The following is a 17094-nucleotide window of genomic DNA, read 5'->3' as shown; positions in this document are numbered from 1 at the left end:
TACTTTTCTGTTGTCAATCCCCCTGGGAGGGGGTTATAGATAGATCATTGTGATCCGTTTCCCCTTTCTACCCCAACCTTCCCCTTCCCTTCCTGGTAAGGCTATTCTCAATACTGGTCCTGAGGGGTTTATCTGTCCTGGATTCCTGTGTTTCCAGCTCTTATCTGTAGCAGTGTACATCCTCTGGTCTAGCCGGATTTGTAAATTAGAATAGGGGTCATGATAGTGCGAGGGAGGAAGCATCAAAGAACTAGAGGAAAGTTATGTTTCAACGGTGCTGTACTGCACCCTGACTGGCTCATCTCCTCCCAGCGACCCTTCCGTAAGGGGATGTCCAATTGCCTACAGATGGGCTTTGAGTCTCCACTCCGCATTCCCCCTCATTCACATTGATGTGAATTTTTGTTAAGGGTCTTTGGTGTCTGATACCTGATCCCATCAACACCTCATGATCACACAGGCTAGTGTGTTTCTTCCATGTGGGCTTTGTTGCTTCTCAGCTAGATGGCCCCTTATTTATCTTCAACCCTTTAAGACCCCAGATGCTTTATCTTTTGATAGCCGGGCACCATCAGCTTTCTTCACCACATTTGCTTATGCAGCACCTGCTTTGTCTTCAGCAATCCTGTTGGGAAGGAGAGCATCATGGAATGCCAGTTTAATAGAACAAAGTATTCTTGCATAGAGGGAGTACTTGAATAGAGGACCAATGTCCATCTGATACCTTAATATTCAACGTATAACTATATGGCGGAGTGGAGACCCAAAGTCCATCTGTAGATATCCCCTTACAGAAGGGACACAAGGAAGAGACAAGTCAGCCAGGGTGCAGTGTAGCACCAATGAAACACACAACATTCCTCTCGTTCTTTAATGCTTCCTCGCCCCCACTACCATAACCTCAATTCTACCTTACAAATCCGACTAGACCAGAGCATGTACACTGCTACAGATAACAGCTTGCTGGGGGATGGACAACAGAAAAGTGGGTGAAGGGAGATGTTGGACAGTGTAAGATATGATAAAGTAATAATTTATAAATTATCAAGGGTTCATGAAGGGGGGAGAGGAGAAAAATGAGATGCTGATATCAAGGGCTCAAATAGAAAGCAAATGTTTTGAGAATGAAGAGGGCAATAAATGTACAAATGTGCTTGGAAAAAAAGATATAGTCTATGATGAGGGCAACAAATGTGCACAATGGATGGATGGATGGATTGTGATAAGGGTTTTATGAGCCCCCTATAAAATGATTTTTTTAAAAGAACTCACAACGCAGGGAAACCAGGACAGATAAACCCCTCAGGAACAATACCATGAGGGTAGGGGGAAGGTGTAGGGAAAAGGGGGAACTGACCATAATGATCGATGTATAACTGGCCCCCCAAGGGGGACAGACAACAGAAAAACAGGTGAAGGGAGACAGCAGTCTGTGTAAGATATGAAAATAATTTTAAATTATCAAGTGTTCATGAGGGAAGGAGGGAATAAATGAGGAGTAGATAACAAAGGCTCAAGTAGAAATAAAATGTTTTGAAAAGGATGGTGGTAACATGTGCAAATGTGCTTGACACATGGAAGTATGAATTGTTAAATAGCTGTCACAGCCCCCAATACACTGATTTTAAACCAAGAACTCAGCGCCCATGGGCCAGCTGATACCTGCAGGGAAGGCTCCTCTCCAGAGGCCCAGCTGCAAACCTGATGCTCTCTAACCTGCCAGGTTAAATTCCTGCCCCTGAAAACTCATCCCAGCCAATGGGTGTGCAAGCAGACCGGCTCAGAATACAAGCGTAGGTCTATGAGTTACAATGTAAACATTTAAGTCATAGCTTGAACTAAAAATGGCTAAAGGAAGTTCTTTCCTCCTAATGTACTTTCATAGAGCCCACAGGCCAGGTTCAAGTTTAGAGTCCACAGATGCCTGCAGCTCCTCTCCCGACAGGCAGCCCACGGCCCAGCCTTCTCTTCGCATTCCCAGCTCCCCAGGCAGCTACTACAGGCCACATGTCCAGTGGGGGTGCCATCCACTCTTGGGAGGTGCACCCAACAAAGAGTTGGAAGCAGGCCCGGAGCCATTTGGCCAGGAAGTTCCGGGGTTCCAGGTACCGGGTACATGGTCTATAGGGGAGACACGGGCTCCAAGCCATCTCCTTGGCCTGGCGTCATCCTCTGCCGTGAGGGCATGGCTCAAGAAGTGGTGGGGCAGGACTCAGAACAAGGGCCTTCCTCGCCGGACCCTACGTGTGGTAACTGGTATATAAGGGCTTCTTCATTCGCCTACTCTTAGGCACGCTTGAAATTTTCTATAGCAAAGGGGTGTTTTAAGTCCTGAAACATGAAGAAGAAGAAAAAGCCCTCGCCAAACAGCTCAAGATCCTGTCTGGGGCTCAAGCTCTCCATACATGTGCCAAGGCCAAGAGACCAGAAGCCTGAGCGGGAGTCCAGCTGAGAGACACTGGTTTATTTGTATTCCAGGGGCTTACAGGCCAGAGAGCCGCCAGACAGCAGGCGCTGCCAGGCTGCAGGACTGGACCTGCCCCAGGGGTGAGGACGGCGGAGTAAACAGTACACACGCTTTTTGCGTCAAGACCACCCAAGCGGCAAGGCTCAGTGGTTACCAGCACAAGGTGTCCCATTGGACAAAGAAGGAAAAACTGACCGGGCGCCTGGCTGTTTGCCCACGCGTGGAGGACTGCGGGGAGGGAGGGGCATGGTTGGGTCTGGAGGCCTTCTGGGCAAGAGGTAGTGCTTGGCAAAATCGTGGCCATTGGGGGGTATCCGCCGGCACACCTGGACAGCCCCAAAGATTTCAAGTCTGTATGCGCATCAGTGAAACGTTCCTGTCCACTTGTTCCTCAGACACTGGAAATCGAGCCTACCCCGGGCGACGGTGGGCTAGGGTACACATCCATGGGGACACAGTGAGCATGTTGGAGAATGATGTGGGTCTCAGCCCTTTCCCAGAACTGAGGTGAAACACTAGCAACCCAGTCGAGGCCTCCCTGGGCCGGATCCAGCTTCTTACAAGGAAGTAAAAGTGTCCCAGCAGACCAAAAAAAGTGGTTCTCCGCCCAGAGCAAAGAATGAGTCTTGTACCTGGAAAAGCAGCTGTGTTTAATCATCAAAATTGTCCTGGCCCCGGGGAAGAGAGCCTACCCAGACGCAAAGGGTGGGGCTTTCTCTCACTGATTAAAGAGGCTAGGAGAGGTGGGAAAGACAGAATCCCAGAGCTGCGGGCGGGTGACCGTGGTCTTCTGAATTAGCCATCTTGCTCTGAGAGCCTGCGCCTCTGGGCTGGGGAGGGTGGGTTCTCTTGGTCCTCCTCCTCCGTGTCCTGAAGAATTTTCAGAAGCTTGAGCTCCAGGTTCCAGCTGGTCTTAGGGGTACTGGCTGACAGGTCCCTGGTGGTCTTCTCTTGGTTGGAAGCCAGCGGTTCTGGCTTGGCCTCCTCCTGAGCAGGGATGCCCTCCTCATCGGCCTCTGCCTTGATGAATCTAGTGCCTAAGAGAAGACCCAGCCGTTAAGTGCACCTGCCACCTGCTCTCAACCTGGGAAGAAGTGGGGAAAGAGGGCAAGAAGGGAGGGCTGAAAGTCTGTAGGAGCCTCTGAAAGCGAAGGTCAGTGGTCGGCACAGGCCTGACCCTCCTGTCTTCAGGCACTTACTAAAGCCCTCCTCCATCCAGGTGACTTACTCGTGTCCTTCGGGGAGAAGTCCAAGACATGCTCAGGGTGCTCCAGCGCTGGTCCCTCAGGGGCATCCTGAAACTCATTGGTGTGAATTAAGATTTAAGGAAACTAAAACAATTCTTCTAAAAAATGCTGCTCTGGGCGCATTAACTTCTACTACAGGTCCAACAGCGACCTCCTGAACCTAAGAGGGGTCTGTTATCACACTCTGCCCACCACGCTGTCCAGATGACCCCGGGGGGTAGGTTGAGTGGGGATAGGGTGCCTCCAAGATGGGTGCTGACAACTTCTTGCACTCCTGTACACAGGTGCTGCTCCTCCCACCAACAGGTGGGCGCAACTTCCACCAACTGGCCTCCGGGTGACCTGTGACTTCTCTGACCAGCAGCATGTGGCAGCAGCGCCCGCTCAGGCCGACTCCTTAAGAAAGTGCTTTCTTTCTGAGAGCGCTATGCTGCCGAGGCGCCCTGGTGGCGCAGTGGTTAAGTGCTTGGCTGCTGAGCCGAGCAAACCCCCAGCTGCTCTGCGGGAGAAAGACGCGGTAGTCTCCTCCTACACGGTGACAGCGCTGCACATCCTGCGGGCAGGCCTTCCCTGCGCTAGAGGGTCTCTATGAGCTGGCACGGACTCCGTGGTAACACGTTATGGGTCATGGTGTCCAGAAGCTTCACCACATGGCGGAAAACCAGCGCAGCCTGGCCAACTTCCTCAGGCCAGCCTCCAGCGGAATGTAGCCATGTCAATGGCCTCTAGCAAGACCAGGATCCTGAGAAATAGCTACTCCCTGGGGTTGAAGCTTTAGGGTGATTTGTCACACAGCAAGAACTGAGCCAGGTTCCTTCTCACCTGTTTCAAGGCAGGCCCGTCTATCTCCAGCGGCTGCTGCTGCCGCTGTGTGTGGTTCTCCGGTGCCGGCAGGTCACCTAAGGACCACAAAGCTCGGTCAAGCCTCTTCTTACTGGCACTCCATGGCCGAGGACCAGACTACTAGTTGGCCCGTAGCCTACAAATGGCTTGGCCCCAAGACAAGACTGAATCCTGGTAATAGGAGTTCGGCCTTCTGCATTCTCTTGGTGAGTCTGTCACCAGGGACTGGGGCAGGTGCACAGTTGTAAACATCGTGATGAAGATAATGTGTTTGTGGACAGACCCAGAGCTCCTCCGAGAAAGCCCCGGAGAAAGAGGCAGCCACATGCTCCACCATCCGTCCCCTCACTCCTTGTTCAGTCAGGGATGCGCCTCTTACCAGCCAGGGGGTTCCTTGCTTCCGCCTTCTCCGGGGGGCCTTTGCAGGTTTCTAAAACAAACACAGACACAGAGGCTCTCCTTGTGCTTGTTTCCATGTTTTCCCTTTGAATTTCCTAACAAAACAACACACTTAAGTACGAAGCATTGACACTAAGAAGCAACAGTCCCCTAGCCATCTCCACTTTCCCAAGAAAAGCCCCTTTGAACTTTTTATTTAGATCCGTGCTTATCACCTTAAATATAACCTCAACAATATTCTGGGAGTGCTGCCCATCGACCCCCCGCAGCAGGACCAGCACTGAGCTCACATTGCTCTGGCTTCTCTACAGGCCCTTGGCTTTCAGAGTCCTCATGTTGCTTCTTTTGCACCAGATGTTTTTCCAGCTAGTTTCCAAACGCAGTCATTAGTTTCTGTCCTTTCTCTAAACAAATACTTTCCATGGTGCCACCAGAGAGAGGCAGCAAGCAGTTTGGTCCCCAGTTTCCCTGCACAGGATCCCAGCTGTGCGGCCTGGGTAGATGAGCCTCTACCTGCCTCTCTGACCCATTCCCCACTCTCCCCTCAATGCCCTAGACCAGAGCTACACTCAACCGACAGATCGGAGCTCCCTCCAAGGGTCCATACTACTAGGAATTCTCCATGTCTCACCCACTCCCACATCTAGTCAAGATCCACTGTCAAATCATCTCTTCCATAATAACCATCTCTTTCTCAAGCCCGGTCAGCCAAGCCACTGCTCCAAGGACGTGGTTCACACAGGTAGCCGTCAGCCAAGTGGAGGCCTCAGGAAGCCGCAGGGAAGGCACCAGGGTGGAAGTCGGGCGGGAGGAGTGATCACCAGAGGTGAGTTGCTAACCCCAGGCAGGTGCATTTCCACCTTGGGCCGCCGTCCTGGCTCTTGTCTGCCTCCCAGGGAAAGGTGTGAAGCCTTCTAGCTGTAGGTTCAAGGGCACGCTGGGATCAGAGAACTCCAGTGCAGGAGCGTCTGAACCAGGAGGGCAGGACTCTCCCCACTGAGCCCTCCCACTGCCCCAGGATTGGAGAGTAAATTCTGACGAGGAAACGGTGGCCTTCCCATTAAAATCAGCAATCTGCAGACTGAGTCAGGCACAACCAACTTCTCCATTAAAATCAGCAACATCCAGACTGCGTAAGGCACAACCAACTTCTCCATTAAAATCAGCAACGTCCAGACTGAGTCAGGCACAACAAACTTCTCCAGGTTGGGGGATGATTTTTCCCTCCCTCACCTTCCCCATCCAAGCTGAGCCCAGGAAGCCGGGTCATATTAGCCCCAGCTCAGATGCAGAGCTGGGGAGCTGAGCCATCCCCATGTCACCTCCAATATGAACACCAGAGCAAGGGGACTGCTCCCAGTTACGGCTGGACAGTGTGTGGACTTCTCTGAGGACTCCTAAGACTGTGTTGAGCTTGTCGCAAGAGAGCGAAGGGCACTAGAGCGCTGCTGACTCAGAACTTTCAAGGGCTTTCATGAGGACCCCCAGGTTGTTCCTGCTGCATTGGCCCGTGGACCGCCAGCAAGCTTCTCTTTGTAAGCCGGGCTCACTTCTACTTCTGATCCTCACACTGCTCTGCATTTACGCAGGTCGGACTTGCGTCTAAATGACTGTGACCCCTGTTCGTGGTCAGCTCCCACAGCCCTGAACAAAACTGAAGTCGGAGCAGCCTCTGCTTCGTAAATATCCAGTAGGGGAGGGAGCATGGTAAGCCAGCCAACTCATAGCATCCCCGGGAAGATATTTGGTGCTGAGAAAGGCAGACTCAGGGTGGCAAACACACAGTCAAATGTCCCTCCCCTCTGCCACATCCTGGGCTACTCCCTAGCACACTGTCTCCCTCCCAGCGACAGTGAGTGGCATTCGTGACAGTAACTTCCCCTTTGGGTAAGGTGTTCCGACTCTCTGGATCTCTCTGGGGTTTCTTCTCAGTCTCCTGAAACCCGCAAGAGCAGGAACAGAATTAGGACTCAGGAAGTGATGAGAACTTTTCAGAAAGAGTTTGTTCAACAAAACATCTACAGCCAACCAGAAAAGAATCCTACTTCTCATATGTGCCTTGCCGTCCCAGGCTGTAATTTCTTCTCCTAGGCCCAGCAAGTCCCTGGGGCTCCCTCACTGCCACTCTACCTGCTCAGTGAGGGGGTCTGCACCTTCCACTGCTGCTGCTCCTGCTGCTTCTTGGGGCCTGGCAACCACAGGCCCAGCTCACTGCGGCTCCCACCTGCTCCCCAGGCAGCTTGCTGTGCCCCACTCTGCCCAGTGCTCTCTCCCTCTGTCCAAGACCAGGCCACGGAGCTCTTTGCTGGATGGCAGGGACCACAAGCTGAACTGAGTCAGGACCAAGGGACCGTGTGGGGAATGGGGGTACCTGGAGATTTGGCAGACTCAGAGCACCGAGCTTGACACAACTTCTTCAAATTCTCAGGATATCTCAGTGCTGGTCTCTGGAGACAAGGAAAAGAAACAGCTCTAGCATGGGTCTTCCCTTTTTCCCAAGCGCATTTGTTCGCCATTTCAACACGCACATTCTGAGGACTCAGTGTGATGCAGCCAGAGCCCTGCCTGGTGGCGGAGTGAACACCACACTGAACTGCTAACCGCAAGGTCAGTGGTTCAAACCTACCAGCAACTCTGAGGAAGAAAAAGGAGGCTGTGGGGTAGTCGTGCATTGGGCTGCTCACCACGTAGTTGCCAGTTCGAAAAGCTTTCTGCTCCCATAAGCATTTGTAGTCTCGCAAACACACAGAGGCAGCTCTACCCTGTTCTGTAGGGTCTATGAGTCTGCATGAACTCGATAGCAGCGAATCAGGTTTTTGTTTGGCCTGCTCCCTTAAAGATGCACGGTTAGGGCACTCAAAGGGGCAGCTCTGCTCCATCCCAGCATCAGAATGCTGAGGGTCAGAATGGCCCGCACTGCAGTGAGTTTGCTTGGGAATGTTGGGCAGCATTATAACAGGAGCTGTGGAAAGCGGTGGAGACAGAAAACCAGAGCAGGGCCCTCCTCAAACTTCCCCTGTACATTGACGTCCAACAGGAAGAGCAGGAGAGAAAGAAGCCGCGGAAAGAGCTCTGGCAGTCTTTTGGAGAGAGGAGTTTGGACTTCCGTGCAGCCGTCTTCCTCTGAGACTCTCTGGCTTACCTGCAGGGTGAGGTGGTGGACAGACAGAAACATCTTGGAGGAAAGTGCACTGGTGGGCCGGCTCTTTTCCAGAGGACCGCTCTTCTTCATCTTGGCCAGTTCTAACCTCATCTGTGCGGACAGCAGGGTCTTCCTGTCCTCTGCCAAAAGACTGAGGGGACAGAGATCACCAGCTCAGAGACGCCAGCCCCGGTTCTGGATGGGTGTGGTGATGGAGAAAGAGTCAAGAGGCTAGGCATGTGAAGAAGTCTCCACTCTGGGGACAGCAGAGACCTGTAACAACAGGTCCTCATTTCAAAGGCTCTGACAAAAGCAAGCCCGCTTCAATGGGCTGTTGGCTCCAGGTCAGCCTCACCTGCTTGCAGACCACTGAATCTTTGCGACACTCTGACAGGCATTCTCGTTTTGAAACGTGACGGAGATGAGGTGTACGGAGAGTAGACAAATGACCAAAACTCATAGAGCCAAAACGTTTCAAGATAAAACTCAAAGCCCATCTCATTCCACACCACATAGGCTCTCCTGTCTCCCAGTTATCCAGAAACTCCCATTTATCCAGACCAATAAGAGAAGGTGTATTTGCACGGGCTTCCCTGCTGCTGCTGCTGCTGCTGCTGCGGACAGTGAAGTCAATTCCTCGTGACGGTGGTCTTGACCAAGCACAATGCCCCTCGGACGCCCCAGGCGCTCGGCTTTACAGGAGCAGACTGCCGGGGCCTTTGTCTTGGTGCAGCCGGCTGTGTCACGCCGCCCGCCCTTCAGTGAGCAGCGAACCTCTTAACCACCAAGGCAGGGATTAAGGCAGGCAGGCATACCGTGCTGAGCACAAGGTGGCCAACAGAGCGTGCTTGGGAGATGTGGGGGGATTACCTGTCATCCCTGCATGCTGCTAAGCCTAAGAACTCAGGAAACAAGTAGGGGAAGCTGCTCTGGCTAGCCCTAGACCCTTCTCAGAAAAAGCCAAGGCTCTGGATCTCCTGAAGGACTGAGCGAGGTACTTACTCCTTAATCAGCTCCAAAGGCAGCGTGTCCGTGTGGGGCAAGGAAAGCAGTGAGGTGGAGCTTAACTGATCGAGCAGGTGCGCTGGGGAGGGGGGAGGCACAACCACCTCCTGAGTTATCGGTTGTGTTCCTGAGGAGTCCGGCAGCAGCGACTTGCTGTCCTGGGAGGAAAGCAGTACAAAGGACCCAGCAGCACTCTCTGCAGGCCCCTGTTGTCCCTCCACAGGCTAGCCTTCCAGCACCCCATCCAGATTACACTCCTGAAGGCCAGGCCCAGCCCCACAAATGTGGATACTCCACATTTCTCTGAGCATCCCTACCGTACTGTTGTCCTGAGTTCATATGGGAGGTGTTGTCTTTTGTTTTTGTTGTTTTGTTTGTTCCCAGAAAGGCCATTCATTCGCTCACAAAATTGAGCAAACATGAGTGTGCCCACTATGTGCCAGGCTAGGTCTAAGGATTCAGCAACGAATGAAATCCAACAAGACTCGACTCTCACAGATTAGCAATCTTAGTGTCCTGTGAGTTGGCCAAAGCTTCATTTACCCAATAAATGGCTAAATCAGCATTGGAACCTCACATGTTATAACACCTGGTCCATTGAAATTCCAACCCCAATCATCCTGAAGGTTAGTCTTCATTGGTCCTGAATGTCCAGGAATAGCCACCCATCCCTCTACTTCGTCTCTCCACAGCACGCTTTCGCTCCCTACCAGGGAAATTGGGCCTCTGAATATGCGTGACTGATGACTGCTCCTAAAAAGGCACTGTCTTCTTCATCGGCTTCTGCTTGTTTAGGAAAAGAACGGGAAAGGGAGAGAAACCTGACAGGAAACAGACTGGAGCCCACAAGCTAACAGCACAAATGATTGACCAAAATACAGAACTTACCTCGGCAGCTCGTCTGCTCTTCTCTCTCCTGTCCTTGCTGGTCTCCGCAGGCTCCTTCTCAGCGAGACTGGAAATAAAAACACCATATGGCAACTTGTTCCCAGGCGCTTGAAATAGGACCTCCAACTGGGTCTGTGAACATTGTTCTCTGGACCACATGCAAAGATGGCCATTGGGAACCCCCCAGGGCCTGATGCCCCAAAGCTGCTAAAATGAGGTCACTCACCCTCACACCTGGATTAGACTCCCCACTATTCTCTCATATAAACAGTTACTCACTTTCACGGCATTAATGCAAATTAGTCATCTTATACGAGGGTGGGGTTCCGTTTGCAATATTTGGCTCCCTTTAAGAAGGGCAGGATCAAATCTGTTTCGTTCTCCATGAATCAGCACTGCTTCGCACAGAGGAGGCGTTCAAGGAAAACTGAAACATGACTGTTGACTCCCACCCCTTCCTCTCCCCTCTTCCTTCCTGCCCGGGACCTAGAGATGACGGCTGGAGCTATCCCGGCCCATAGAGACCTTCCAAGTCCCACAAAGCCCTTTAGACTATGGAAGCCACGGGCTAAGGATGCCAGCACAGAAAACTAGCAGGAATCTAGGCCTCTGCTTACCTCCTGAAGCTGACGTATTAGTCAAAGCCTACCCACCCCTGGGCTTCTTTTATATGAAGGAAATAATAAACCCTAAATAAAATAGGGTTTTGTTTGTGCCATGTATGTACAGACGACCTCCCCAGAATGCCCAAATAAAGAAGTATTCAGAGGATCATTTTTTTAAAGAACGATGAAAAGAAATCCTTCAGTCTTAGCATCTCTAAGCATCTTCGCATCCCTCAACAAGAACCTGGAGGCTTTTGGGGTCACAAAAGATTATCTGGAGGCTTTCTCCCAGCCGCTGTGAATACTAGCAAGTCTTGGGGACCTCTATAGGGATACTGTGCTTCGCTCACAAGTCCTTTCCCACCCTGGACTAGGCTTTGGGGTTGAGATGAGAGAGAAATTTGCTTCCCTGGCAACTTTTTCCACTAGTTTCTGATAACTAATAAGAAAAACACTAGCAATTAGCATTTATTTCTTAATCAAATCTCAGAAATCTATTGGACTGATAGAATTCGACATACAAAAGTCTCATAGAATCAAAGAGTGCATTAAAACAGACTTCCAGTAGACAATCCCTAGAGTTGGGAAGTAACTGCTAACAGGTGCAGCGTTTCTTTTAGGGGGGATTACAATGTTCTAGACTTGATTGTGGTGATATGTGTGTATATAGATATATATATATATATACACAAAAAATGGACTTTTATGCTTTAAATGATTAATTGCATATACAGTATATACTCAGGTATAAGCTGACCCGAACATCAGCTGAGGCACCTAATTTTACCACAAAAACTACATTAAAAATGTGCTGAAAAACTCGGCTTATACACGAGTATATATGGTAGGTGGATTCAGTAAACTGTTCTTTTTATAAAAGAATCTTAATTAGCCATAAAGATAGATGATATCCTGATACATGCTACAACATGGATGAACCTTGAAAATGTTCGTGCTGAGTGAGATACAGGCAGCACAGTGCTCCCACGTGAAAAATAAGCAAATGGATGAAGACCAAAGCTTATCGGTGCCCACCAGGGAAAGGAAAAGCTACCGCGCATGGCCCACTGAATCTGTTAATGGCCATGGGGCTGGTGCAATGCTTTGGAAAAGGATATTGATAATGGTTGTACAACCTGATAAAAACAGTCAATGTCACCAAATTTTACAAATGAAAAGCTAAATTGGCAAATGTTATAAATGTATTTTTACCACAATTTTTTTGGAGTTTTATTTTTTTAACATTTTATTAGGGGATCATACAACTCTTATCACAATCCATACATATACATAGATCAATTGTATAAAGCACATCCGTACATTCCCTGCCCTAATCATTTTCAAAGCATTTGCTCTCCACTTAAGCCCTTTGCATCAGGTCCTCTTTTTTCCCCCTCCCTCCCAACTCCCCCCTCCCTCATGAGCCCTTGATAATTTATAAATTATTATTTTGTTATATCTTGCCCTATCCGGCATCTCCCTTCTCCCCCTTTTCTGTTGTCCATCCCCCAGGGAGGAGGTCACATGTAGATCCTTGTAATCGGTTCCCCCTTCCCAACCCACTCACCCTCTACTCTCCCAGTGTCGCCCCTCACCCCCTGGTTCTGAAGGTATCATCCACCCTGGATTCCCTATGTCTCCAGGTCCTATCTGCACCAGTGTACATCCTCTGCTCTATCCAGACTTGCAAGGTAGAATTCGGATCATGGTAGTTGGGTGGGAGGAAGCATTTAGGAACTGGAGGAAAGCTGTATTCTTCATCGGTGCTACGTCGCACCCTGACTGACTCATCTCCTCCTCTAGACCCCTCTGGGAGGGGATCTCCAGTGGCCGATAAATGGGCTTTGGGTCTCCACTCTGCACTTCCCCCTTCATTCACTATGGTAAGATTTTTTTTTTTGATGATGCCTTATACCTGATCCCTTTTAAAAGAATTCCATTGTAGACAGAGGCACATCAGGAGATTTGCCTTTGTGCTGGCCCCCTGCTAGTGCGATGGGGTAGCTGAGAGAGATCAGAAAAAAGGATGCCTGCTGTTGGAGTCGCAGGTCTCCGTGTTTCTAGATATGATGTTCACCTTCTCCTAGCCTTCTCTGGTTTGGGGGGGATCCACATTACAGTCATATGTCTAGCATCTTGAGTGCAGGGAAGCCATGTCTTATCCAAATTCAGCACTGAAACCTAAGAGAGAAACATATGCCAATGAAGAGTCCTGGTGGCAAAGTAGATTACACTCTGGCTGTTAACCGCAAGGTCAGCAGTTCAAACCAACCAGTTGCTCCACAGGCAAAAAGCAAAGCTTCCTGCTCCTATAAAGATTTTTAGCCTCCAAAATGGAAAGAGCCAGTTCTACTCTGACCTATAGAGTATCTATGAGTCAGAACCTACTGATGACACTGCAAGAGTAATGACTGAAAGGTCCACACTCCAGAGTGAGGACTGAATTACCGTGCTCATCAGAAGAACCGAGTGGTTCAGGATATGGTAATATTTCCCACCCAAAAGGTCTTCATAATACTCCCAAAGGGAACAGACTCTTTCTGCAAAGGGAATTTTTTTTATATAAACCGCTTTATTGGGGCTCTTACAGCTCTTATAACAATCCATACATCCACTGCAACAGGCCAGGGCACTAGTTCTCATGTTGCGGTTGCAACTTTTTCGTGGGAATTAAATCCGATTTGGATTCAAATCCCACTGTTTCCAAATTAAATCAAACAGGACAGAAAACACCTATCTGTCACCCCCGCCTGAAGGTAAGCATCGTGTTCATGAGAGCTCTGTGCGAAAATGCGTTCCTTGTCTTGGGATACAGCTAAAAAGGAGCTTGAAAATTAACAGACTTCATGACCTTAAGGTCCATTTTTGGTCTGACATTCTAGCATTTATTTTAACTTCTCTTTATTGTGAAATGACGATGGTGACGTAATATCTGAACGCACGAGATACAAAACGCTGACAGCACATGATCACCCGTGCCAGATCTCCACAAATCAGTCCCACTCTTCATGGGATTTCTAGAGACACGTTAGCATGAAAAGCCACTAGCAAAGAGCCTCAACTATAGTAAAAAACAAAGCCAGCCCCTGCCACCAAGCTGATTCTGACTCATAGTGACTCTGTAGGGCTTCTGAGGCTGTAAATCTTCCTCTCACACTGCCGCCGGTGGGTTTGAACTGCCCACCACATAACAAGGCCCAATGAAAGACAGTTACTGCTGTCTCATCACTGCGATTACCGTCATCAGGAAGAATGCAGAATAAAGGGAAAAGACTATTCTCACGAGGCCAGGGAAAACACTGACCCAGCACTTCTCATCTGTGACTTACTTTGGGAGATCTAGCAGTGCTTCTGAGTAAGCCGTTGTCAGGTAAATACCTCCTACGTCTGAGTCCTAGGGGAAAAAACAGAGATTCCCAGAATGAAAAAGATGCAAAAGATTGATTTAGAAGATAAGGCTGTGAGAAACACCCTTCTATTAACTCTCTCTGAAGCCTGGAGCCTCATAGCTACCCAATAGAGGTCGGCTCTCACCATCTCTCGGTTGGCTGGCTGTTCTAGACAGACATGGTACCAGATCTAGACAGACATGGCACGCTGCAAGCAGCTCGGTCCAGAGCCCATGCTTGTCTCCAGCCAGGGGCAGCTGCATCACCGTCAGCAAATGGTTGGTGTACCGCAGGTGTAGTCATTCACAAACATGGTGAAGGAAGAACGCAATAATGTGGAGGTGTAAGGTGACCTCCCAGCTCCTTAGTCTGATGTAGACAGTAAGCCCTTTGTCATTTCCACTCCAGCTCCCCGCTTCCTCCCTTACCCCTCTCCCAGTCCTAGCTGTGCTCCAGACACACCTGAAGGGCTTCCTCTTGCCTCTGCCTGTGCACATATGGTTCCTGTAGCCTAGAACTCTGGTCCTACCACACCTCCTACCTGTCACCCCACCTCACGAGGCTGCTCAACAAAGGCCTGTGCCCGCAGGCTGTCCCCACAGAACAGTCGGACCCATGTGTAAGGTTCCAGACACCCAGCGCATACTCTTCACTCCACTCATCACACTGACTGGTTCCTGCCCACTTCCTCATCTCCCTCCAAAAATCCCCTGCAGCTAAAAACAGAATCGTGTTTACAGCTACAGTCACAGGACCCTTACTAAGAAGGATTTGTAAACTGAGTCAACGACCAACTAAACGAAGCAATGGCCCTGCTGTCCAAGGGCTTAACGTCCAGTGGATCAACAGGACACAGACATGAAAACCTCAATAAGCAGATGCCAGGGGCAGCAAGTACTTGAAAAGTTGGGATCGGAAAAGAGCAGCCTAGGAGTACAGGGCAATTTGGCTCGGTGAGTCCACCATGGGTGAAGTGCTGCTCCTGGGCGGTTTTGAGTGCAGGAATGAGGTAAGCAATGTCTTTAGAAGATGAATTTGTTGGTAGTCTATCCGGTTTGGAGGGGAAGAAACAGGGAGGTCGGCTCAGATGACACTGCACAATCCCACACGTGAGGTCATTTGGAACTGCTCTAGATCAACAGGTAAGGTCAGAAAGCGAGAGATCCTGAGGACCCAGGCAGAGAAACGAGGCGCTCACTGGATGGGGCAGCTCTCACACACCGTGGGCATAGCAGGGGGAGACGCTGTGCATCTGGGCATCTCCGTGAAACACGGTTCAGCTTCTAACTGAAAGACACAACTGTCATCCAGGGTTCAGGTCCTCGAGAACCTGGCATGAGTCCTATCCTTTCCTATACTGTCTGCCCAAACCCCTGCTGTTAAAGTCTATTTTGACCCATAGGGACCCCGTAGGGCAGAGCAGACATGCCCCATTGTGCTTCCAAGATTGTAATCTTTACAGAAGCAGATTGCCAATCTTTTCCCAAGGAACAGCTGGTGAATTTGAATTGCAAACCTTTGGTGAAGCAGACTAGCGCTTAACCAAGGCCCCACTGGAGTTTCTAGTACTATCACTGCCTGGAGACCAAGAGCCTCACCAAAGGCTGCTTAAATAAGCAGGCGAAAAGAAACCACTCCGATTAAGCCTCTGGCAAACCCCCTGTAACCATCCACCAGGAATGTGAATGATCCTATCACACTGCCTGCCTTGGAAAGTGGATCACTGCAGATGCTCTTCCTTAAAATTGAACACCTTATCACTTGAGCTCCCTTTGGGCCCATTTTAAATTTGTTATCATTTTTCATATTTCCTGCTTTCTTTTCCATTGAAGTTTCCCTGTTTTACTTCGTTATTGTTGTTGGGGGTTTTGTGTCTGTTTTTCTGTTTATGAAATCCAGGATGGATAAATCCATAGAAACAGTCACTGGAAGAATGGATTTTGGGGGTGTGACACGGGAGGTTAGGAGGGAATGGGGGCTGATGACGATGAGTACCAGAAAGAAGGAAAAGTTCTAAACTGACTGTGCTGGTGATGGCACGACTCTTCTTAATAGGATTGAACTATTCAACTGCATGGCATGTGAATTATATGCCAATAAAATGGCTAAAATAATGAAATAATAAGGGGAGGAAAAAAGAAGAAACCACTCCAAGGGCCAGAATTCCAGTGCCTTGATTCCAGACAATAGGGTCTTGGATTTTCAAAGTCTAAATTATCTCTGTCCCTGTCCACAAACACTAATTGGCTGCCTAGACTTTGTAAGAAGTTCAAAAACAAGTCATCCCTTTAGACTTCTAGAGCTTACAGTTTTACATCTCAGATTTTAAAGTAAGACATTCTGTGTGCAAACAAGTTTTCTGCTGATCTCTAAAAGCTGATGGAATATCCCCAAATCAGTCAACTCCCAGAACACAGCAGGAGCGGGGGTTTTTCGGTTTTGTTTCTTAAACTCTATTTACCACTTCTTGAAGTGAGCTAGGACTTTCTTCTAATGCAGCAGTCGGTCTTCTGCGTGGGTAAGGAAAATCCTCAGCCAGAATTTTGAGATCATAAGCTTTCACCTGCCTTGAAATTTGGAGCCAAACTTTGAACACCGAGCCAATAAAGAATGAGCCTCCGGGAAGGTAAATCCTGAAGACGGATGCTGCGCCAGTCTCTGGGGCCGGAGGGAGGAAGTTGAGAGGTTTGCGATGGTGAGCACTGGGAGCTTATCTAAGAGGAGAGCAGAGGTAAATGAGTGCATGCCACCAGGAGGAGGCGAAACAAAAATCTCTGAAGGCTTGCCAGGAAGGGAATGGGGTGGCTCATTCACCTTCGGCCTCCAGGGCAGTTTTGGGGAGTGAGCCCAGCATTCGGGGGTGGCCTCGCTCAACCCTGCGAATAGTCGCCCAGCATTGTGGATGCTGACAAACAGCAGAGCTGCAGGCAGTTTCGTCCCACAGGGTCTCATCTGGCAAGTTCATTGCTATAAATAGTTTAGGACGAAAGCCAACTCGGCAGCTTTCTCCCTTTCTGGAGAAGAAAACACACACAATATGAGTGCATCACGTATCAGCCACGCAGTTCAGATCCTCATTTAGACTCAACACATAAAGCATTTCTGTTGA

The 17094-nt window shown here is 49.6% G+C and overlaps 1 protein-coding gene across 1 annotated transcript; it reads right to left on the bottom strand.

The window, feature by feature from the left end:
* Positions 1-3262: 3262 nt before the first annotated feature.
* Positions 3263-16980, bottom strand: C10H9orf43 (chromosome 10 C9orf43 homolog). Its single transcript, XM_075559520.1, has 12 exons — positions 16800-16980; positions 16553-16699; positions 14131-14153; positions 12674-12777; positions 9992-10058; positions 9101-9261; positions 8099-8249; positions 7328-7403; positions 4937-4987; positions 4537-4613; positions 3696-3762; positions 3263-3504 (listed from the first exon to the last, which is right to left on the bottom strand). Exons 1-12 carry the CDS (start codon positions 16948-16950, stop codon positions 3263-3265), a joined length of 1317 nt encoding a protein of 438 aa, XP_075415635.1. The 5' UTR covers positions 16951-16980.
* Positions 16981-17094: the final 114 nt, after the last annotated feature.

Source organism: Tenrec ecaudatus, chromosome 10 (genome assembly GCF_050624435.1).
Source record: "Tenrec ecaudatus isolate mTenEca1 chromosome 10, mTenEca1.hap1, whole genome shotgun sequence".
NCBI lineage: Eukaryota > Metazoa > Chordata > Mammalia > Afrosoricida > Tenrecidae > Tenrec > Tenrec ecaudatus.
The sequence above is the reverse complement of the archived record's forward strand: the minus strand, read 5'-3'. Positions and strand labels throughout refer to the sequence as shown.

What these genes read in the sequence shown, in the direction of transcription:
- C10H9orf43 (XM_075559520.1), bottom strand. Translation starts at nt 16,950, where the DNA reads ATGAACTTGCCAGATGAGACCCTGTGGGACGAAACTGCCTGCAGCTCT. An exon ending in CCTTTGGAGCTGATTAAGGA is followed by an intron (nt 8,250 to 9,100) that starts GTAAGTACCTCG and finishes CTGTCCCCTCAG; the next exon opens with TCTTTTGGCAGAGGACAGGA. An exon ending in TGAGTCTGCCAAATCTCCAG is followed by an intron (nt 4,988 to 7,327) that starts GTACCCCCATTC and finishes TGTTTGTTTTAG; the next exon opens with AAACCTGCAAAGGCCCCCCG.